Source organism: Grammomys surdaster, unplaced genomic scaffold, assembly GCF_004785775.1.
Source record: "Grammomys surdaster isolate TR1022 unplaced genomic scaffold, NIH_TR_1.0 125701, whole genome shotgun sequence".
NCBI classification, from domain to species: domain Eukaryota; kingdom Metazoa; phylum Chordata; class Mammalia; order Rodentia; family Muridae; genus Grammomys; species Grammomys surdaster.
Genome location: NW_021620536.1, coordinates 1,489,343 through 1,513,948, shown reverse-complemented (window position 1 = coordinate 1,513,948; position 24,606 = coordinate 1,489,343). Strand labels below are relative to the sequence as shown.

Here is a 24,606-nt window from a genome sequence, read left to right as displayed (position 1 = left end):
GTCGCCACCGCGCCCACCGGCCGCTCCGCCCCTTCTCCTCGCTCGCGCGCCCGGGGGAGCCCGCGGCCGCCCAGGGGGCGTCGGCGCGCATGCGCGGCGCGCACAGCACCGGAAACTTAGGCGAAGTTCGGAGCCCCGCCCCCGCCGTCCCGCGACCTGCCGCCCCCTACTCGGACTGACGAGTCGGCCCGGCTGTCCCGAGCGCCATGTCGGGTTCTTCTAGCGTCGCCGCCATGAAGAAGGTGGTTCAGCAACTCCGGCTGGAGGCCGGGCTCAACCGCGTGAAGGTGAGCGGGCGTGGGCGGGCGGTGGGCCCCGAGGGAAACGCGGGCCGACACGCCGCTCCTCGGGCCGGGCTGTGGGCTGCGGGCGAGGAGGGGGCCCGCCCTTCCGCCGCCCGCCGGCTCTTCCCTGCCCCGGCGGGTCTCTGCACCGACTTCCGTCTCACACTTCTCACCCCGCACTTACTCCCAATCCTTGTCCCGTGAACACACACGAGTCCGCTCGGGTAGCTCCAGACTACGGCCTAAATAAGCAACTTTTGTTTGCGGGAGTCTGAGGACACCACCCTTGTTCAGTACAGCCTCGAACAAAGAGGCGTTTCGAACAGACGCCACAGTGTGCTCGCGTCTGACCTTGCTGGGGTATCTGTTTACTGGTTCACATGCCGGAGAAACCGACGAGCGCTCGCCTGTGTTGCTCTTACCTTGCGGTCTGGTTGGGGTGTCGAGTCTTAGACTTTTGGGCAAAGGCCTTCTGTCTGTGTTTGTGGACAACTAGGTATTCAAACGCTGTTCTAAGGACCGTTTTGTTATTTTTTCAAATCCTAAACAGATTGGCTTCTTTCTGATGTAATAGGTCGGGTTACATGTGAAACACTTCCCGGTGATTATAGAAAGAAACAAGAATATAAATCACCCTGCTAGAACTTGCCAGTTTCCAAGGTGATTTGATTTTGTATTCAGCAGGCTAGTCCTTCCTTCTAGCGTGCTTATGGAGAGTGTTTTGTGTTTAGCTTCCTCAAGTAGAAATGTCAGAGACCGTTTAACTTCCTTGTGGTAACCTTAGGAGGAGGGTAGGGAGACGCCCATCAGTCTTGGTGTGGACTCCATTTCTCTAACCAAATTCTCATTTCATCCAAGTGAGTTAGTCAGTCTTGGCCAGATTAGAGCTCTGAAATTTGAAGCATTCTATATCATCATTCATGCATATTAACTATCATAAAAGTAGGCCAGGAAGGGAAAAAAGTGGGTTGGGGAAGGAAATAAACAGGTGAACGTGGTAATTATGGTAGTGGTACTTAACCCTAGTGGGCCAAAGCAGTGAGTGCCCAGAGAACTTCCTTTTCTTGGAAAAGCTGCTCCGTGGCTACCTCCTCGCTTCTCTTGCCTTGTGTGTCTTAATTCTTCTGGAGGCTTCTGATTAGGATGCTTTAAACCACCACACATAAACAGGGTTTTGACATTTCCATGGCAAGGCGCATCTCACTTGGGAATTTTACATGATTTTTTTCTAGGTTCCTAAATTAGGTTAGGTGCCATTTGACATCATCCAAGTATCACGTCTATGCTAGGTGCTTTTTGTGTGTGTGACATTTTAAAACTAGCATAAACTTAATACTATTTTATTTGTTTAGGTCGTAATTGCAAGTGGTTTACGAAACACTTAGGTAGGTCAGGACATTCGGAAACCTGACTAATAAAAGTTTTACAGTGTCAACCTCCTGGATAGTGGATAGAGATTGTTACTGCTGCTTGGGTACTAGCAGCTGTTCCATTTTAAGTCTTAGGTTGCTGTTTAGAATTCTGGGTTTTGTTGTTTGGTTTTTCGAGGCAGGGTTTCTCCATATAACCCTGGCTCTCCTGGAACTCTCTGTAGACCAGGCTGGCCTCAAACTGAGGCCTGCCTCTGCCTGCTGGGATTAGAGGCATGCTCCACTGGTGGCCTTGCTCCCTGTCGTCATTTAACCTCTGTCCTGCACTGTCAGTCACAGCCTTAGGTATCTCACCGATTCTGTGCCTAGAGGTACAGTCCATATGGAATGGTACTTGGAGAAATGTGTGGGAAAGGAATTAACAGGCAGTTTATGCTTACTGCTGATTGTTAACAAAACCAAATGCTGTAACACTATGAAAACTGATACTTCACCCTCTGTACAGTAGCTGCTTTTAAGAGGCCAAGCAAGGTGTAGGTTATTTGTACAAATGTTTAAGAACTGCAGGAACCTCTAATATTCAGAGCCTGTTAGTCACATGGGACTTATTATACTGAATTGTTGTATAAACCAGACACAGATAGATTGAAGGTGAGCTTAAAACTTATTTGGGATGACTGATCCTTTGGTCACAATATAACTCTTATCTAGGACCTTTTGATAGAGAGTATCTGTAACGCTATTAACTCTTTAGGCCACAGCACCCAGGTCTTAGGCATTTGTTGTAACCTTGAGATTGAGAGTAAAGTATACACTTTGAGAATTACATGGCTTGAGTGCATTTTTAGTTATTCAGGGTCTGCATACCCATTCACTTTGTGGTGTCGGTATTTGTTCAGTCAGCTAGTTTGAGATAGGGTTTTGCTAAGCAGCCAGACTGGCTTTGAACTCAACTGTTTTAAGTTATAAAGCCCGACACTGACAACCTTCTACCCTGTTTCATGTGACTTGAGAATTAACAAAGTATATGCATGGTGTATGTGAGCATACATGCCATGGTACATATGGGGAGTTAAGAGAACAAGCAACCTTGTAGAGTTTGATCTTTCCTTCCACTTCTATGTGGGCTCTGGAGATCAAACTCAGGCCCAGTTTAACAACGTTTCTGAGTAGACCATCTTCAAGAAACACTGTATTTGCCTCAAATGTGATTTGGTAGTGTTGATACACATATACAATACAACCCAAATAGGACTTCAGTATTATTATAGCCTGCATTTCCTAACCAGAATATATATAATGGTAGGTGCGTGTCGCTCTTACATGCAAGGTAGTATATGGATGGGTATACATTTAAAGAACATTGAATTCTGAGTTCTGTGTTGGTTACCTTAGGTTCACAAGCATTTCTCCAGTTTGCTTGCAAGACGTGTTAAGATCTTTTTGTTGAACTAAATACTACATATTACTTAATAACAAAATAATGGGGGGGGGGTGGCTCAGTTCTTAGAGTGTTTGCCTACCAATATAGAAAGTCCTAAGTTGGATCTCAGCACTCAGGTGGTAGAGGCAGGAGGCTCAGAAGTTCAAGGATGTTGCTACATAGCAAGTTTGAGGCCAGCCTGGTTTACACAAGACAAAACAAATTCTGTTTTCCCCAAACCAAGCTGTCAGGGCTTGTTGAACAGCCCATCATATAAAAACAAGATATCCTGTGCACTGTAGATAAGTGGGGTTATACTATTGAGTCACTTGATGCTTGTGATAAGTAGAAAACACATTGCAAATCAGTTTCATTTACTAAGTGTTCTAAGTATGAGCCAGTACAGAGCTGTTAGCTGTAAGTTATTTTGAAGTGATGTTTATTTCGGGTGTTTCCAGACTTATAACCAACAGTCATCTTTCCTCTCTTTGTGATAGGTTTCCCAGGCAGCTGCAGACTTGAAACAGTTCTGTCTGCAGAATGCTCAACATGACCCTCTGCTGACTGGAGTGTCTTCAAGTACAAATCCCTTCAGACCCCAGAAAGTCTGCTCCTTTTTGTAGTCATATATCTTGAGGTAAGTTCATACCACCCTCTTTTGATACAAAGGAAGAACCAGCTAGGTTTTTTTTATTTGTAGCACTGACAACATCTATCCCTGTAGTCCTGCTTAGCATTCCAAATTTCTTATTTTTGAAGGTTACTGAAAACTAGATTAATAGTCACAAGAACTAATGGTTTTTATTTTTATCACAGAGTGCTAAATAGGTGTAATAACTGTAAAAAAGTAATGGGAGACTCAGAAGTCCACTGCTACCAACAGCCATGTGTTTGTGTAGTGCTGGCACAAACACCATGCATATTTGGAGATGCTAACAGGCAAACTGAAATGTTAACAGATTTACAGTGTTTATAGGAATGACTCTGCAGGTACCGTGGTGGATTTGTGGATAAACTGTCCTCACTGGTATAAGAGAGCCAAGGGGTGAGTAGCATAGCAGAGAACTGGGGTACCTGATAAGCACACATGGCCCAGACATCCCCCTCCCCCAATCTCATTTGCTGAGCAAAGATAGCAAGAGAAGAGAGATTTACATTTGTGTTGGCAATGAAGTGGATTTGAGCATTTGGACAGTATATGGCTATCAGAGTTTATATTCATGTCCTAGGCTAAATGTCACGTGTGAAAAAAACCTGTTCTCCAAAGATGTGGCCAGAATTATTTTGGCTAATTTAAGCTGTAATTATAGGATACCATCATTTGTAATCTTTGGTACTTTAGTTAGTAGTATTGAATTAGGAAGCAAACAGTGTTTTTAAAAATACGCTGTGTGTGGTACACATCCTTATACTAACATTCTGACTTAAAAAGTCCAGGAAGTTGCTTCCTAAAATACCTTGTTACATAGGCTTTGTGGATCTGGGAGTGTACAGGAAGTTAATCACTGTTCAGTAAATATGACTGGTTAGGATGACTAAACACCAAGGAGGAGAATAAAGCTGCTTTTGGAAACAGGTTCTCAGTAAGGAAGCACTGTTAACAGTCTAGCTAGTATCTTAGTATTTAACAGTGTTAATATTTTTTTGCTCTTGGCAATATTCACTGGGTATCTCTACAAGTTTCATATTTTTATGAGTTACTAAAAACTCTTGTGTAGAATCAGTTCCTATATATTTATAGACTTATTTTCACTTAATAAAAAATATTAAGTCTGAGGTCCATAGACTTCTTATTTTTAAGAGTTCACACTTAAACGTTAGAATGACTTACATTTAGAACCTAGAATGTAAATGTAAAATTATGACTGTTAATTCCAGCAGTAAAAGAAAACTTTGGATATTATTATTTGAAGGAATTTAGATCTGAAAACTGTTAAGTGAATTTATAAATTGCCTTCCTGAAGTGCATATTATAACCCAGTAGGTCTAAGTAGGCTCTAAAACCTGCATTTCTTTGAGTTAGTTGATGTCTAGTATACAGTGAAAATGTGGGTTAAAAAAAAATTAGCTGCACTCAGCTTTTAAAAAACAAAGCCAATATAAGTAATTTAACAACAGAGAGTGCAAAAAGGAAATGACTATTGTTACTATGTGTTTCCCCAAGAGGATCTCTACCTCAGTAAGTCTTCATTGTTGTACATAGGGCTTTCAAGAGCTGAGTTTCTCTTAACATCAGTTTCTAAGACTGAGGCCAGGCCACAAGCGACATTTTGGGGCCATGTCTACTTTAGAGGTATAACTACCAAACAGTGACTTGGAAATGTTAGTAATACTTGAGTGTCACTGCCCATGTTTGGTCTTTCACACCAAGGGCAGGGTGTCTTTTTTTTGGGGGTGGGGGAGGATCAACTGTTGCTAAACAGACTTTATTTCCTATTTATTAATCGATTGTTTTCCCCCTAGAGGTTTTGTTGAAACCTCTTCAGTGTTGTGAAGTAATTCAAAATTTCAAATCAGTGTAAAGATGAACTGGTTATCTACCATTTCAAGTTCAATTCAACTTTTTTATAAAACTTTTTATAAAACAGGTAGCACTTTTACTCATTTCCATAACGTGTTGTGAAGTTATGCCTGTGCTTTTTCTTTCTCCTGTATACACACTTAGCTGTATTTTATAGTTTCAAGATAGTAATTTTTAACTGTATAACTACTGCTTTTGTTTTGAGATGTTTTGTCCTGTATAATTTAGTCATTTAAGCTGTCAGACACTATTCTGTTGAATAGACCTTTCCTTTATCCATTCTTCTAACAAGCTGCATTAAGGTGGTTTTATTTTTATGCTGCTGACAGTAGTATGCTCAGTATCTTCGGTGTTTTCTGTGTGTAGATGAATAATAGAACTGATTGCATCTTAGAAATCATTTTTTTCAAAGGATCTTTAGATTTTCCATGTTAAGCATTTTCATATTTACCTTTTTATTATGATAAAGTATATTTCAGTAGTGAGGTAATCTGTGAGACTCCATAAAATAGGATTTTTCTTTCTGCTAGTTGTGAAATTTAAAGGAAAGTTGGATTTTAGTGCCTTTTATACTGTAGATTATATTCTTTGTTACTCTAATACTTGGTGATAGTAAACAGATAAACAGGCTTAGGTTTAGTTTAACCCTTTATAAACCGACATTCAAGTGAGCCACCTAGGGAAGACTTGATTCAAGGTGGGGTGCATACCAACAAACTCATCATGACTGAAAGTATATCACACCCCTAAACTCACCACTGCTACTGCATAGCATCTCAGAAGATAAACTGAATGTGTTCAAGATTCAAAGTATAATAGGCAGAACATAAACCATTTTTAAAAATTATAAAAGAAATTATACTTGTTCAGGTTATTAGTGATAAAAATGTTTTTAAAAGTTACCTGTGTGATACTTTATCTTTTTTTCTTCCCACTAGGTTTCTCAAACTACTTTTCATGAACCAGTGAATATTCAAGAGAACTGTTTGAAGTCTGTACAAAAGCTTCTCTTTAACACGTGCCATAATACAAAATCTTCTACTTGTCAGTCCTTAACATCTACCTCTCTGAATTTTCATGGATTTCTGTTTCACAAGGTTTAACTATTTTATATACACTGGCTGTAGCATACAATAAAGCAGCATACAAACTTCTGGCCTTGTTATTGATATGAAATGTGCTGTATACTCATCTTTTTCAACACCAAGACTCAATGCAAGGCTTCCAGGAACTTACAGAACTGCAAATCTTTTTTCAAAGATTGGGAAACTTGCAGTTTCTATCCTTCAGCTATTTATGGGAATTATTTTAAATATTCCAAATATAGGTGGGAGACAGCTGAGTGGTAGAGTACTTACTACGCAGTTGTGATTTGAGTTTAGATCCCTGTCACCAATGTAAAAAGCTGGGCATGGCTGTGTCCACCTATAACCCCAGCCCTTGTGGGAGACCATTTGTTGGCTACCAGTGTGGATTAAAATGGTAAGCTCCATGAAAAGCCCTGTTTAAAACATAAGAAAGAAAGGGATACAAGGCACTTGACATTGCCTCCTGGGGCGTTAGCAGTTAATTATACCAAGAAGGTAGCTGCTTCCATCTGGTAATAAGAGTTCTATTAAAAATCAAGAACTTGCGAACTCAACAATGCCTGAATGAAGTAGGAAGATAGAGGGTAGTTAGGTAGTAAGAAACAAGAAAACAGGTTAACTTCAGTGACCTGTAATTTTGTTCTAAGTCCCAGAAGCCTGCCCTCCAAGACTGGTATATTAACTCAAGGTTATACACTTATCTACCAACAAGTCTTTTTCTAGCCTACAAGTTCTTTGGAAATGTAAATTAGAAAGTCTGAATCTTCATTCCTATGAAATTATTTACAACTAATCCAAAATGACAGCAAGTTTTAGGACTTGCACACCTAAAAAATTTTCAGACCTAGATAAAATTATATTTATTTATATTTACTATATGGAGTGGAAATTCACAGCACTTGGCCATTTGTTCAAATACAAGATTTATAAAATACCATTTTAAAAAGGGTGTTTCATTAAATTACCAAGTTTTTCAAGACAGGCCTGTCGAGCAGAATTCAGTACTACTCCCCTAGTCCTTTATAAATGGAATTTTCTTCGACTTGTATCCATTTCCCGTGGCTGCAAATTAAAGAGAGAAAAGACAGTGAAGAACAACTTGGGTAAGATAGTAGAAACTGGCTTTCATAAATCTTCATGAATAACAATGGGCTATATCTGAGACCCTCAACAGTTAGTCTTAAGGTCTAATTTACATGTGCTGGGAGCTTCAGGAGCTTAAAGTAAAAAACAGGAAGGATGTACTGCTCTTAGGCAGAAAAAGGATAGTTTCTAAATGTTCTTGAGTCCAACAGTAGTTCTCAAATAATGCAGCAGAATCATTGTAACAGGGTTAGGAGACTGGGGCCTCCTCCTCGTGAAGCTGCAGTAGTACGGGAGGTCTAGGCCTGAGATTTATTCCTATGTTGATATTACTGGTTCCATTTAAACACCACAGTTCTTTGGGCTACTTCAAGCAAATCCTGGTTAATCAGCAGGCCAAGACACTACATCTGGTTGGTACTTTCTAGTTCATGGGAGGGAGAAACACACCTTAATATGTAAACACACAATTAAAATGGGCGTTGGGACAATAAGCACATACCTTATGGACCCATTCATACTCTCCATATTTAGAATCAAAGGTTCCCTTCTGAAGAGATCGTAATTTTAAGGTAAAACGTGGTCCAAGTTCCTGAATTCCCACTTTCTTTTCACTCTTGAATATGTATCTTCAGAGACAAAAGTTAAACAATTGAGTTCATTCAATTTCCTATGGCAGTGCTTAAAGGACTTGTTATATCAGAATATAGGTTCATACTCAATGTACTACATGATTGACAAAAAGTTCAAGTGAATATGTCCCTCACCTGTGAAACCTGAAGAAGATGTAATCCCGCTGATTGTGGAATGTGGCAACTTGTCGTCCAATAAATTGAGGATTATGAGGAAAGAGAGAAGCAAACATACGTCCAATAGAATGACCTAGCCGTGTGGTAAAGTTATTCAGAATTATCTCAGGTACATGTTCTGTGGGGTCTTTGCCCCGTCGCTGGAAAAATTAAACAACAAACCAAAAAGGCTCAGTAAAGATAATTAGAAAACTATACAACACAATTTTGGGGTTTAGAATTTAGATAACATTAAGAAATTTGTTTTTTGGCACAGGGTCCCACTCTGGCTCAGAATGGCTTGTAACTTTTTAATGCAGCCTTTCCTAAAACTCAGCCTCCCATGTGCTGGGATTACAGGCAGGAACCACCAATCTTGGCTTTAAAAAACTTTAAAATGACAAAAATGTAATAGGCAGCTTTATTAAATACTCAAATATTACTATAAAATCAATGTTTCGTGGTAATGAGGACTACTGTTGTTGAAATTGTTTATGGTCTCACAAAATCTCAGCAGAAAACTTGCTGTCATCAGATCAAATAAGTAAAATCAATTAGATCTTTAAGAATGTACTAATAAACTGTGATCAATATTGATCAAGGGGTATCTAAGACTCACCTTAATTTCTTTACGAAGACGAACACTACTCATTTTAAAATGAGCAGTTGGACCATTTGGCAAATGACTCAAAATAAGTCCATCTGTTCATAAAAGTCAAGAAATATACCAAACTGTAACTTAAATCCTAAACTGAATAACAAGTTGTTTTCTTTATGGTCAAGGGCACCTAAAATCTATAAATTAGTGGATGGATGTATTTGTTGTTCTGGGTTAACTGAACTTTACCTACCAAACAAAAGTCAAACCACATAAAATCTTTCAGAAAAAACATACATTAACCTAAAATAGTCTTATAGTCTCCCTTTTGTTTGTTTTTACAGTTAAATAGCATCACTCTCAATAGGACCTTCTGGTCTTTCAAAGTTAAAGTACAAAACAAAAACATCTATCCAATGGCCACTACTCAGAAAGGTGGGGCTCAATGCAACCAGTATGTAGGTTCACCCCCAATTCTATGTTTCATTTGTAAGATTAGGACATGAATATCATCCAACAGGACTACAAATGTTACACTGAAATCAAAGCATCGCTGCTTCTTAAGAGAGAAGCTCTTTGGATTAATGAGAAATTAAAATTAACCTTTATAATCCAGTTGTAGTTTAGCATGAACAGAATAATGCTATATACTATATAAACTACAAATTAAATATATGAAACCTACCTACCAGCAAAGACTGAAGTCAAAAGCCTCAATGCTAGCTGCAACAAACAGACTAATATTCAAGGTTTCATGGCACAAAGGTACTACAACAACTTTACTTTCCAATGAGTAAGTTATAGCTGATGCCCAATTATATCACAAGCAGCCAGAACTGAAATCAGTGGTTGATCAAGGGCTCAGTTAATAATAGCTTTTTGTTTAAGGGGGAAAAAGCTGGGATTGATGGCAAAGCCCAGCAGTCCAGCCTGTGTCTGTGCAACTTGACCCAATTTCAAAATTAAAAAGTGCTTAAAGGGATGGGGGTACAGTTTACTGCAGCCTGGATTTTGAACCCTTTGGGTGCTGTCTTTACTAAAGCAGTGCTTCTCAACCTTCCTAATGCTGCAACACTTTAATACAGTTCCTCATATTGTGGTGACCGCCAACCATAAATAACTTTTGTTGCTATTTCATAAGCTGTAATTTTGCTAGTGTTATGAATCATAACGTAAATATGTGTTTTCAGATGGTCTTGGACAACCCTTGTAAATGGGCGTTCAACTCCTAGAGGTTGCAACCCACAGGTTGAGAACTGCTAGACTAAAGGCAGGTGAGAGAAGTTAAATTATATCCAATTAAAACCCACCAACCTCACATATGTGGCCTGCGTTACTTTTCTGCTGCCTTCAAGACAACCTTGGAATGCAGTGGTTTGCAGGAGACTACCACCAATAATGGCCGGCTTGCGGCTGGTGGACTGTTTGGGAAGGATTTGGAGTTGTACGTAGCCTTGAAGATGGTTTGTCATGAGGTGGGATTTAAGGTTTCAAAAGCCCCCACCAGGCCCTGTCTCTGTCTCCCCTCTCCCCCCAACTTGTAGATGAGGTGTAAGCTCTCAGCTCATGCTCTAGTGTCATTGTCTGCCTGCTGTCATGTTTCTGCCATGAAGGTCATGATCCCACTATTTGAAACTAAGCTGTCAAACTTTGACCAAAGTTCTTCTGGTCATGGTGTCTTGTCATAGTACTACAAAACTAAGATGATGCCCTAGTCAGAGCCATCAATGTACACACAATATGAGACTTACAAACAATACTGCCACCATTAGTCCTCTTCAGTTTGTCACCAATCTATGCAATGTTACTGCTGTCATTTAACCTTCTCATTTTTACAGCTACTTGTCTCCTGACTTTCTTAGATGACATTTTCCACCTATCTTTAAGATTACTCTCGGCCCTCTCTCCTTCTGAGTACATTTTCTAATCCAGGCGGTGATCAAGGCAGGATTTGGTCCTTGGTTAAGTAATGAGCCATACAGGACTTAGCTGGGTCATTTTCTCTGCCCCACACTTCCTAGAGACAAGTGAAGAACTACCCATCAGTTCCACTAGCAGCAGCTTGTTTCCCACCATTCTGCCAACGCTGACTCATGTTCAGAACAGACATTAGTTTAACACACTAAGGTAGGTACAAACTGCACTCTTATATCCGGTTTTCTCAAATGTTCTCGCTCATACGATCTTATACACTACCTATGATAGACCTACCCTGGCTCCGTCGAGGAGTGCTCCAACCCCACGGTCATGCAGTCAGAACATGCACAGTGCCCATCACTTAACACAGCAGGTATGAGTGAGTCATGAAAATGCTTTTCCCCCCAACTTCTGTTAACCCAAATTTAGAACTGGTGTTTTGTTTTGTTTCTTTAAACAGGTATTAGTGTCTACTAAACAACAGGCCAATAGCAAACACTGAATGCTTCTACTTAACGATTCACTACAGGGTCAACTTCGACAAGTACTTCTCTTACTACGTGGACATTCACAGACCCATGAAAATGAAGAAGAGCAGTACATCTACAATAAAGACCTGAGAAAGGCTTGACTCCCATCTACCACAGTGCTATTACAACGTGGCTTGTGTCAGAGTGAAGTGCAGATTCTCAGTTTATAGGCTCTCTATAGGTGGTGGGTTTTTGAGGGGTACATAAGTTGTTTTGTTAAACTAACAACACTCATGCCAAACGGTCGCTGTGCCTGTTTCAAAGAAGAAGACTTGTCACAACAGTGCTGGCTTTCTGAAAGCCTGACACACTGTCCTTCGCTACAGGGCACCTATATAAGATACTAAAGCAAAGAGAAAACGTGGTTAAAGTGATGAATGCTTGTTTCTTACAGTGGAATTGGCAGCTTTAAAATGACGACAACCTAACTGCTAAAACCAAAACAGACCTTGGCGTTCTGTTTGGGAAGCAGTGATACATGCAGCAATCACTTTAAAAATCATTCTTTTCTGGAGTAATTGGGCATATAAAAATATACTAATCTAGTCAAACTAAATTATAATGTAGTCAACAAATGCCACGTTAAAAAGGGTTTGCTATTTTAGTTTCTGGAAAACTAATACAGGCAAACAAAATAATATGCTTAAGTTATATTAAAAACAATGAAAGCCATAAAAAATGGATTTTTAAAATACAGTGTATTAAAACACTGAGTGTTCGCTGGTATAAAAAGAATGTGTTGTCCTGTGTCAGAACAGAACATTCTATTGCTATTTTTATAAATTCTTTACTAATCTGACTCACCCAATTGGCATCTCCTAGATACTGAGATTATAGGCACTATTCAAGAAATAATAGCAACTATAAGAATCTCGATTTTTTTTTTATATTCTTTCATCTCAACAGAAATACCTTGGAGTCAGATGGCATTTGTCTCAGATGTGAGACTTACTGATAGTTTCATTGTTACTGGCACCCACGACACCAGGAGCCACAGGACAAGCTTCACTCCTACCTCAGAACAAAGAAGTGATGTGCTTCCTGAGAGTGTGAGATGAGGCTATACCAAAGTCGTGGTGTCACCTGGGCTGGCGCCTTCATGTCTCCTCCTTTCCAAACGACTGTTCCTCTGCCTCATGCATCACCCGTTCCCAAGCTTCCGTATAAAGCCCTCCTCGCTCATGTCCCTGGAGCAGTGTTCTGTTAGTTGGCAGAGCTATCTGTCTGAATTCACTATGGCAGGCTGACTGTTATATCTGCATTCTTTACTAAAGATTACAGCACTGTTTTAGCTCTAACACTTGCCTGATTTAAAAAAAAAAAAGAAATATATCATATACCACCTGGGATAGAGCTACAGTGTTACAGAAAATATCCATTCTGAAAGTGATGGGAAGCCTGCTCCTATTCCTTCATACATGTTTAAAAACATGCGAGGGAGTGGACAGGAAAATCTCCTTAAGAACAAACCCAAAGGATACTCGGTGTTTTACGATCTTCATTAATAACGATCAGGTCTGTGAAATCTCTTGCAATGCACTGTGGGATAATTTTTTTCAGAGCCAGTCCTCTTCTGTAATAAACATGTGAATCTGGTATAACTGTTGAGAGCTGCTCACAGAGTCGAACTGTTCTCTGTAAGAAAAGAAGACAAATCACCAAAAGTCAGAAGAGAAAGGATGTAAGGACAGGAGTAACGAAGATGCTGAGATAATGCTACGAAAGTCGAGCAAGGCTGGGGAGGAACCACAGCTTGTCTCAGGGATCCAAGGCCAATAATCATCCAAAGTCAGGGCTCCAACAAGGGGTGGTGCTCCTGCATGCAGACAGAGGCATGGCCACATCTCGAGGTAGTTTGTGTACGTACAGTGTGGGACTGCTGCTGGCTCACAATGCACAGAGGCTGGGGATGGCGCCAATCAGCACTATGGGCAGGACAGCACTCCGTAACAAGGGTGTGGCCAGCAGTGAGGTAACAGTGTCAAGGCTGCACAACAATTCTGAAGAAACCATGCTCAGTAACAAAACAACCTCATCCTCATCGGTTATTTCTGTTTAGCTTATGTCATCATTAAAGGCAATTTACTATTGCACTTTTCTGACTGGAGCATTTACATAGAAGAATTCATGGACTGCAGGAATCAATGTGTTTACCCCATGAGGTCTATCTGATGTTGTGATAAGAATCTTAGGAGACGTCTGTCTGTTGAAGTAAGAAGCAAATTCATCTGTACCTTCATCATAAGCCACCTGAGAAGAGAGGAGAGATCATTTTACATCAGACAGTTCTCTGGGCGTGGATTGATTGTAAAGCACTGCATGACGGACTGTTAGCTGACAGCTGTGGGAGGAGCTGACGTTGACAGTGACACGTAGAAGCTCATTCCCCTTCTGCACAAGTGTAAATGGCTAGTTATCAAAACTAATTTCAGGGCATAAACTAAGATGTGTGGATTCTTGCAAAATGGCTACAGATACGGGCAAAAATACCAGTCCTGACCAGTCCTGGCCTCATCCTCTTGGTGGGGGAAAACAGTACCAGCTTCTACGATAAAGAGAGCAGTCTAGGGTGGAAGAGGACAAGAATACAAGTTGGTAGAAGGAAGGTGAAGTCACAGCTTTGTCAAGCCAGGGCTGCAGACCTCGTTTAGAGTAAGGAGTAGCCAGTAATGTAAACGTGGCGCTCTGCAGTACAAGCTGTAGACATACTTGAGACACTGTCACCACAAACCCACAGGTGGCACTAATCTCACACAGCTGAGGGAGACCTGAGACCCCACTGAGTGTGTAAGGCAGGGGGATGAGAACTGGTGGAGCTCTGAAGGCACTGCTCAACACATGCACAGCTCAGATGGAGAGAGATGCACGTCCGAGGGACTCCAGGTATTCAACGGTAGCTGCCTATTGACTGACTGATAAAAAGCATGTGATAAAAACAGGGACAGCCAGCAGCAATGCAGGTCACAGACAAAACAAGTCTAAACCACAGTGACCTCACACTCTGAAGTCCAGGTAAGCTGCAAAACAAAACAGTCCTTAAACTATAAGCTAGACCTAAGCACAGCAGCTCATTCCTGTAGTCCCAGAGAGGCTGAGGCAGGAGGACTGCTTTAAGCTTGAAGCCAGGCTGGGCTACACTGTCTAGGGCAGCCTGGACTACAGAGGGAGAGCTTGTCAAGTAAATAAACAAACAAACATGAACCGAAAAACACTTTCAACTAAATAGCAATATGGTCCAGTGTGGAGAACCAAAATCCATCCTAGAAGTGTAGCAAAGATGGAGAAACTCAGCATAACGTCAAACATGTCATCAGTGTGTAACGGGGGATGCTGACAGACATGAGAGAAAGGCAGAAAAGCTATTTGAAGAAATCATGGCTAAAAAGACAAACGATGAAAATACTGACACTAAGAAGCTCAGCAAATCTCAAGTGGGATATAAAAGAACAGTAATAAACACAGTAGTGTCAAGCTGTTAAAAAAAATCTCAGAAAACCTTGTGATGAGACAGATAGAAATAATGATTAATATGCCGCAGAATATGTTCAAAATACAGAAAGAAAAAAAGCCTTATACTCTGAACAGTTAAAACCAAAATATACATATTTTCAGTAAACAACCCTGAGATAATTAGCAGCTATTAAATCTGCTATGAAACAAAAGTGAAATCCCACAAACCTAAAGAAAATGACATTAGATGGCATGGCAAACCTAGAGACCCAGGACACAGGCACTCCTGGTAAAGCCGTATGCGCATCAAAGACAGCCACACGGATAAACACTCTAGTACCTTTGAGAAGCTTCAGATGAATTCAAGCAGTAACTGCGACAGCAGGTCATGCAGCCAACACATGGTCTATGACCAACAGCACACACAAAGGCAGAGGAGACTGAGCTAACAGCTCCGTGGTCTCTGCAGGCTTAGCAGAACTATGTGGCTTTGCTGCAGTCTCTCTAATGATTAAAGACATGTGGCTTTTTGCTTGTTTCCTTCCAGTGCTGAGGATTAAGCTCCCAGCCCAATGCATGATAGAATTCTAGGGGCAACTACTAGGAGAATACCACAGTCTAAAAATCAAGAGGAATTAAAACAGTATACTAAAAAAAAAATTAATATAAAAGAAAACAGCTAAGGAAGGACAGAAAAAAGTACAGAGAGTGGGAAAAAGGCAGAGGGATGTGAAAGTCTAGCATGCTACTGACAGTAAATACTAATTTTCAGGCTGACAAGAAGCAAGATCTAACTGTATGCTCTTGATAAGTGATACATATTAAATTCAAGTCTGAGGATAATCTCAAAGCAAAGCCTGGACAAGCCAACTGTGCAGAGTCCCTGAGAGCTGAAGTGTTTCCACGCACACACACACACAGAAGACATGAAGAGAGGCCCTGCTGAAAACACAGGGGACAGTTTCTGTGGGATCGAGAATGAGGCCATCAAGGACGTGTAACTACATACACAGTGTAATTGTAAACGCAGGCAGCTAACAAAAGAACTAACACTAGGAAGTAAAAACTCAACGTGCTGGAAGAGGCGGACAGCTGACAAGTAGAACATACATGCTCTTCCTTCGGTAACAATGAAATGGACACACAGAAAGAAGATGTAACAGGGGAGCAGCCTATGAAGATACACAACAATTCCTCCCAGAATCATAGGCAACACGGGTTTTCAAGAGCAACACCGAACATTCCTCAGGACAGACTACATGCCAGGACTTAAAAATCTCTTTAACCGAAAAGGACTAAACTGAAAGTATGTTCAGCAAGCAAGTACAATAAAATTAACAGTAATCATTCAAGGAAGTCTATAATATCTTCAAATATTTGTAAATTAGCATACATAATAATCAATAAGCTAAAGTCAATTAGGGAAATTAGAGAATCCCTTGGGCTGGAGTGACTGCCCAGTTCCAGCTCCTACACACACACACACACACACACACACACACACACACACACACACAACAACAGCAACAAAACTCAAAACAACATCCAAAATTCTCAACCAAAGTAAAAAAAGAAAGAAAACAGAAAACACCAAGCTGTCAATATGTATGGACCACATTGTTAAAGCAATTCGTGGGAAACCAGAGCTTTAAACACACGTGATCAGAGAAGTTCAATCTGTTTCCTTAGAAAGCTCAGGGCTGGGTGAGGACCGGATAAAGCCAGAGATGAGCACAGGAGCTGGAGACTGGAGAAAACTACTGAGGTGAGATGCAGGGGCGGACGGTATCTGCCAGAGGCTGGAAGAGTGCCAAAGACAGGAAACATTAACTTATATAAACAGGGCAGAGTAAGATCATTAGAATCTAAAGCTATTTATCATATACTAAAAAAATAAGTAGATAAGACTGAAGGTTCTCACACATAGAAATGATATTTGAGATGTAAATGTTAATTACTACAACTTAATCATCAGGAATGATATGTATATGTACTTACGACAATTAAATTTTTTAATCGAACTAGAAGCCTAATAAATGACTATGACTAACAGAGATGTCACTACAACCTCCTGATTTAACTGTAACAGTGGAAATAGCTCATTCTCAAACTTGTGGGTTACTAAGCGTGACACTCAAAGGGAATTTTATGGCTGCTAGTAAAAAAATTAAACTGAGCAAACAGATAAAATTAAAATAGAAGCCCAATGAAAATAGAAGGAAACAAGAAGGAGATAGAAATGAAACATAAAATTCAGTAGAAAAGGTAAAAGAAAAACTACTCCGAGAGAAACAAACTAGCTACGTCTGATAAAAAGAAAATGTTAGAATAAACAAGGGCACTCTTAATACAGACGGCCAGTCTAGCTCTTCTCACTGCGTGCTGACTTTCATTTGCACGATATTAACGACAAAGTTTTATTTTTTTAAAAAAGAAAAAATGTTAGGAATCGTAAGGAGACATTACTATAATTTCAGTCATGTGTTCAAATATATGTATCAATTCTAAGGAAGTATCAACAATCTAAAACAATGTATAATCATATAGAATATCAGAACCAGAATAGGTTTATCCCAAGAATGCAAGACTCTTCCTTTTAACTAATTTTAGAAAACCCATAGATGCATAAAGGTAATATATGGAAACACATAAGCATCTCAGTATGTTCAGAAAAAGAATTCTATACTCATTCATGATGGATTCAAGCACAAGTGTGATTTCTGTAAAGCGTAAGGAACCCCTCCGCTGACCACACCCACATCAAGGAGATGCTCTCAGCAGTGGGCTCTCTTAGGAAGAACACCCAAGGACCTCTGCTGCTGCCTCTTCTATTCACTCAACATTATAGCAGAAATTCCAGTCAGAACAAAAGAAAAAAGAAAGCAAGAGATAAATGTGTTATTGGAGAAATACTTATCCAAATTTAGATAAAGTATGGCAAGCCAGTTTAGGCAGGCTATAGTTAGAGGTCCACTACCCCTCAAATCAACTCTATCTTTACAAACTAGCAAACAAAGCGATCTTCAGAGATGCACGTACCCGAGGGAAAAGCCACAGGGCAGGAGTAGCTCTAACAAGACTTATGTGGAAAACCACTATGGAGAAGATACAAAATGTACTGAAATATATTTTTAGTATTTAAGAAAGTTCTAAGTGAAGTAATACATGCAGGTCCCCAGACTGCATTGGCTGCGTTATCTAGGAAACACAAATACCAACGAGAAGGAAAGGAGACCATGAGGAAGGGGAGGAGGGCTATCCTGCTCTCACAATCACCGTGATGGTAAACGGCAGCACACCAAGGATGGTCACTCACACTAGGTTCCTGACATTACCTCTTCATCATTGGGGTCCACTGTGGTCTCATCGTAAACGCGCTGGTTGTCAATGGTCTTCGGTACAGGCTTTGGTGGAGCCTAAAAAAAGGGAAAGATTTTATATTTTAGTGTTAGAAGTATTTCATATTTACTTACTTTATTTACTTATTTACTTATATTCACATTACTGTTGGGAAACAAAACAATAACCCCCCCCTTAAAAATCTGAAAAGACATCCATGGAAATACAGAATGAAATGATTGAAAATGAGGCAGAAATAGCAGAAATCACAAAAATTGTCCATGTCTAAAATAATATCTAACAGTAAAAAGGAAGTCAGCAGAATGGAACAAATATTTAGTAAGGTGCAAATCCAGGTGATTGTTTCTGTACTTCCTGAAATCTACTCAGAAATGTGGCAAACGTCTATCCAGTAACCTAGTAATTCTATTTGGGGTTAATATAAGGATAGAAATAAAATGTCTATGGGGTGGTCATTTGTAATGGAAACAAACATCAATACAGCAAATGGCCAACAGCACAGTAATCGCTAACACGTTGCATACCACATGACCAGATAATGCAGAATTATCATAGCTTAGCTCACGGTATCGACACACTTGCAAGGAGTGAAACAGAACTACGAGAACACACACATGTTATGCAGTGACACGAAGGAAAGGTGAACTGATGAACTATTCAGGATGGTCGGTATGTGTGTAAGGTGTGCAGTCTGTGGAAGCTGGCTCTCTCCTTATACCCAGTGGGTTCTAGGAATTACCTCAGTTGGCCAAACTTGGCAGCAAGTCCCTTTACCTTGCTGAAGCCACACCCAACCCAGGGCCAGTGAAAATGTTAAAGGTTGATCTGCACATAAATTTGCTGCAGTTTATTGATAATATTATATGATGTATTAGAATTTTGAAGGTTGGCTGGAAAAATGGCTCAGTGGCTAAGAGCACTGACTGTTCTTCTAGAGGTCCTGAGTTCAATTCCCAGTATCCACATGGTGTCTCACAGCCATCTGTAATGGGATCTAATGCCCTCTTCTGGAGTGTCTGAGGACAGCGACAGTGTGCTCACATACATAGAATTCTGAAGGTGGAGCCTCGTTTTGATGATTTTAGATGACTTAATCTGATCTTATTTGGACAGTGCAAGAAAAGTGGTATGTGAGTGTCTACACAGTGAGTGTCTACACAGTCTGAGTGTCGGCCTTCCTCAGACAGCCTTAGTCTCACTTGGTATTTATAGGAGAGAAAAGGGGGGAGAACCATATGCTTTAAAAATCTTACAAGATAAATTAGAAATTAAGCATGTGTGAAATTTTTTACAAATGAAAAATTTAGTGGAGCAACACTGGAACGGTTTTTAGTAGTTCTTTCAGCTTCAAGCTACAAGAGCTAAACCCTCAAGCCTAAGTGGGAAGTTCCCCAGCCCCAAAGCCAGGGAGAGTTTTCTCTACCTCCTGAACATCAGCCGCACACTGTGCTTATAGCATACTGTGCTTACTGCCTGTACCAAGTAAGGTACAGCACAGGGCAATTCAACAATTCCATCAGAGTGAGCAACTCTGAGAGCAGGGGATGAGTTTTCACCACTATCTGACAAGTTGGGTTAAGAGTAGAAAGGAATTTGTTACATTCTTTTTATATACCTGAAATGTTTTAGAAGAAACCAACACACTATCAGGAAACACTGCACAACAGAAGACAAATCACATGACTAAAAACCTTACTTACCTTATCACCAAGAGCCTCTCTCTCCTTTTTAAGTTTTTTCTTAGCTGCCAACTTTTCCTTTGGGATAAGAGCAAACACTATTAAGAAACCAGCAATTATTTCACAAAGTCATACTGAAACTACACGTCAGCTCTAGGAACATTCTGAGAAACTACTGTAACCTTTTAAAGTAAGCACATGAAACTTTTTAAGCACATGAACTGCTTAGGTAGCCCTTCTATCCAGGCTTGCTTCTGACTGACCATCCTCCCACCTCAGATTCCTTAGTGTTTAGATTACACTACCACCCACAAAGAGACATATCGATATTTCTTTAATAGTTACAACACTGAACCACAAATGAGCAGCCTAATCAATAAGATTCATTTAACAGAGAACTTGCTTTTTGTATTGCTTACATCAAAGCAGCGCTAAGGCTGAACATTGAAACTTTCAGTAGTTTTTATTTTTACTATAGTGCTTCCAATTAACTAAACATACTATCAAGTATGTTTTCCATAGTGGATGCTTTCTAAGGGTCATGACTGTAATGGTTACTTCTCCTGGAAAGCACTAAAAATAGACAGAAATGGGAGACGAGTTTTCAAAATATTTCCAATAAGGTCACCACTAGCTATTCTTATAGTTTATAACCAAAACTACCTTTTAAGATCAACAGGAAGTAGCAGACATGATTAGTTGTTACTTAGTATACACCCGTATCTCCTGAATCTAGACATGTTTGACATTCTGTAGTGCCTACTGATCTTCAGTCCAAAAAAAAAGGCTTTTAGGACATTCCTCCCTCACGCTTGCAAACCAAAATAGGTGACATGTCCACCATAAGAACTCTGCGGTTAAGAGCACTGACTGTTCTTCCAGAGGTTCTGAGTTCAATTTCCAGCAAACGCATGGTGCCTCACAACCATCTGTAATGGGATCTGATGCTCTCTTCTGGTGTGTCTGAAGACAGTGTACTCATATACATAAAATGAATAAATAAATCTTTAAAAAAAAAAAAAGAAGAACTCCAGTAGCAACCTAGTACTTATGGAAAGTTCCAGCCAAGGTCCTCCAGTAAGAGAACGCAAATAAAATTAAAGAACATCATGGGTTAGTTGCTATGTAAGCAGTACTAGGGACATTTTTTAAACTGTAATTTAGACACAAATGAGCCTTATGATCCTGGGCAAGCCTGTCTAGTTTTCAGCCTCTGTTTACTCCCGGGACAGTGCGAGCACAGGGCGGCAGAGAACGAATACAGCCACTACAAACACTTCACAGTACTAAAACTTCACTCAGGGTTCCTCGAAAGAGTCAGAGGCCGAGGTTAGGACCTGGAGTTTACAACCATCCTGCGCAGAGCCAGGGAGCAGAGTCTTCCAGAGCAAAGAGGGTGGGTCGTCTGCTCTAGGACCCGCCCGAAGAGTGCGACCCACGGAGCAGGCAAGGGCCGGACCCCCCAGGCCAGGCTCCTCCACAAAAGGCTGACGCTAGAGACCCCGCAGGCGAGCGAGGAGACGCGCACACAGCGACCCCGCGCGCGCACGCTCGCCCCCAGCCCCGCGCGCGTACCTTCCGCTGCTGCTGTTTCCACCGCGTGAACATCAAGTGTCGCCGCTGTTTGTTCTTAATCTCCGAGATACTGAAGCCCGGGGGGAAGGCAGCCGCTTTCGCGGGCTGCACCCCGCTCTCCGCCGTCCCATCACTCGCGACCGCAGCCTCTTGAGGCTCTTCAGCGGCGGCTTTCCTCTTCAAGCTTCCCTTGCTCCCACCGCCACTTTTCTCGCCGGCCTTCGCCATATTGTTTGCAGCTGTACGGAAGCGGAAGTGCTTTCCGTCTTTGACCCGCCCAAGACGGTTTTACTTCCGGGGCCGCCAAGTTCAGGGACAAGTGTGTTGCTTTATGGATTAGCTATTTAAGAAAGTGTCAAAGCCGGGCAGTGGTGGCGCACACCTTTAATCCCAGCACTTGGGAGGCAAAGACTGGCGAATTTCTGAGTTCGAGGCCAGCCTGGTCTAGAGCGTGAGTTCCAGGACAGCCAGGGCTACACAGAGAAACCCTGTCAAAAAAATAACAACAAAAAAAGTGTCAAAATTTAGGGTTCACTCTCGACTGTACGAACAGAGAGAAGAGTTCCTAGATTCTTTCACTGAGCCTCTCCTGAGTGTTGATCCTTGTTTTAGCTACAATTTGCTGCAAAGAAACAAAATGGCTCACTAGTTGTGTGGTGAGCTTTAAGGTAGCATGTGCCATTATGTCTAATCATTTCTAAACAGAACAAGGTACAAGAAGATGAAAAGAGAGCGAGGGAACATCTCAACTTCAAAGGTTCACAGAATGTGCTCCTACCACTGATCTCAGACTTTAAGTAAAGATGCTTATACAATAATCCAACGAGGAGGAGCCTTTAATCTGAAAACGGCTGGTATTGCAAAAGAGTTACCATCAACAGAAACAACCAGCTCCGAGGAACCTCAGCAGCAGCAAACTTGTCTGCTACTCAACCACCACAGACACCAGAAGTCAGACGAAAAATTAGGAGAGAAGAAGAGGCTTGAAGTTGAATAGATTTTGTGAGGGTTTTGTAAAAATTCTGTGTTTTCTGTGAGATGTAGTCCTCTTGGTGTATTTTGAGGGAGAAAATGACCTGGTATTTTGTTTTATTTTCAAGGCGCTCTAGCCCTAACTCAGAGTTTGTGGATGCTGAGTGAGCGTCATAAAGCTGGATTTATGGTCTCCTTGATTTGCATATATAAAACAACACTCATAATTATTTAAGGGGGCTGGAGAGATGGCTCAGTGGTTAAGAGCACTGACTACTCTTCCAGTGGTTCTGAGTTCAATTCCCAGCAACCACATGGTGGCTCACAACTATCTGTAATTGAATCTGATGCCCTCTTCTGGTGTGTCTGAAGACAGCTACAGTGTATCCATATACATAAAATAAATAATTCTCAAAAATAATTATTATTTAAGAAGAAACTAAGGGAAAATGGGTGAAATGAGAAATGATAATGGCCGGGTGGTGGTGGCACACGCCTTTAATCCCAGCACTTGGGTGGCAGAGGCAGGCAGATTTCTGAGTTCGAGGCCAGCCTGGTCTATAGAGTGAGTTCCAGGACAGCTAGAGCTACACAGAGAAACCCTGTCTCGAAAAACCAAAAAGAAAAAAGAAAAGAGAGAGAGAGAAAGAGAGAGAGAGAGAGAGAGAGAGAGAGAGAGAGAGAGAGAGAGAGAAATGATAATGAATTGAACAAAGGTAGTATTCACACAGCTTTCACCTCAGAGAAAGGGAGACAGTTTATTCTGGACCCAAACATGAGCGGGCTGAAAACATAGGTTTAGATCTCCCAAAATTCCATTTTCCAAGGTAGAAGCAAGTTCCTAAAGCCTTTTTAATAGTAACAGAATAAAAAGTCATACATAAATCAAGACACTTTCCAAACACATTGATGAAGACACTAAGTGGGAGTTATATCACAGTGAGAAATCTCAGCTACAGGTCTCCAGTTACCACGGAGCCGAAACCAATCCTTTTGGTTAGTGATGTAAGTATTATTAAATTGTAGCAGAACATAATTCATGTTTGTGGTAATGCTGGTGTAAACCCACCATGATGACAGTCATATAAAATTATGACAGCATTACAGTTATGATAGTATTCATTTCTTTTCTTTCTCTCTTTTTTTTTTTCCTTTTCGAGACAGGGTTTCTCTGTGTAGCCCTGGCTGTCCTGGAACTCACTCTGTAGACCAGGCCGGCCTCGAACTCAGAAATCCTCCTGCCTCAGCCTCCCAAGTGCTGGGATTAAAGGCGTGCGCCACCAACACCCGTCAATAGTATTCATTTCTTGACAATGCTAAAAAACCTTGTATGTTACTGGCAGATGTAATACTGCTGGTTTAAATGTTTGTTGTCTTATACTTTTAATCTTTAGATCATACTCCCATTTCCATTTCAATTTTTGTTTCTGCAAAAGTGTGCCATGTTACACCTGTAACAACTCATATGCTTTATGTTTTATCATATCTCTCTTTTTTGTTGTTGTTGTTTTTTTGGTTTTTCGAGACAGGGTTTCTCTGTGTAGTTCTGGCTGTCCTGGAACTCACTCTGTAGACCAGGCCGGCCTCAAACTCAGAAATCCGCCTGCCTCTGCCTCCCAAGTGCTGGGATTAAAGGCGTGCGCCACCACCACCCGGCTTTATCATATCTCTTGATTAAAATCAAAAGACTATGCTGAATGGTCGCCATATGCTCCCAACATTTGTGTAAGTACACACTATGTTGTGTGCACAGTGATAAAATTGTGTGGAAGAAACATTTCACAGAACGTATCTCCTTTACTAAATAGTCCATGGTACTTGGAAATCCATCGATGAGAATGTATTTTCTATAAAATTTAACCCATACATTGTGATCAGATCAGCCAGACAAGAGACAGAAATATTTTAAAGATTTATTTATTTATTTTATGTATATGAGTACATTGTTGCTATCTTCAGACACACCAG

The 24,606-nt window shown here is 40.8% G+C and overlaps 2 protein-coding genes across 2 annotated transcripts; one reads left to right on the top strand and one right to left on the bottom strand.

The window, feature by feature from the left end:
* Positions 1–102: 102 nt before the first annotated feature.
* Positions 103–6,752, top strand: Gng5 (G protein subunit gamma 5). Its single transcript, XM_028788096.1, has 3 exons — positions 103–287; positions 3,575–3,714; positions 6,537–6,752. The coding sequence occupies exons 1-2, from the start codon at positions 207–209 to the stop codon at positions 3,698–3,700; spliced, it is 207 nt and encodes a 68-aa protein (XP_028643929.1). The 5' UTR covers positions 103–206; the 3' UTR covers positions 3,701–3,714; positions 6,537–6,752.
* A 769-nt stretch (positions 6,753–7,521) lies between these two features.
* Positions 7,522–21,917, bottom strand: Rpf1 (ribosome production factor 1 homolog). The gene is made up of 9 exons (XM_028788112.1): positions 21,667–21,917; positions 20,113–20,169; positions 18,388–18,468; positions 13,757–13,852; positions 13,084–13,237; positions 9,177–9,259; positions 8,537–8,718; positions 8,272–8,398; positions 7,522–7,748 (listed from the first exon to the last, which is right to left on the bottom strand). The coding sequence occupies exons 1-9, from the start codon at positions 21,892–21,894 to the stop codon at positions 7,707–7,709; spliced, it is 1,050 nt and encodes a 349-aa protein (XP_028643945.1). The 5' UTR covers positions 21,895–21,917; the 3' UTR covers positions 7,522–7,706.
* Between the last annotated feature and the right edge of the window lie 2,689 nt (positions 21,918–24,606).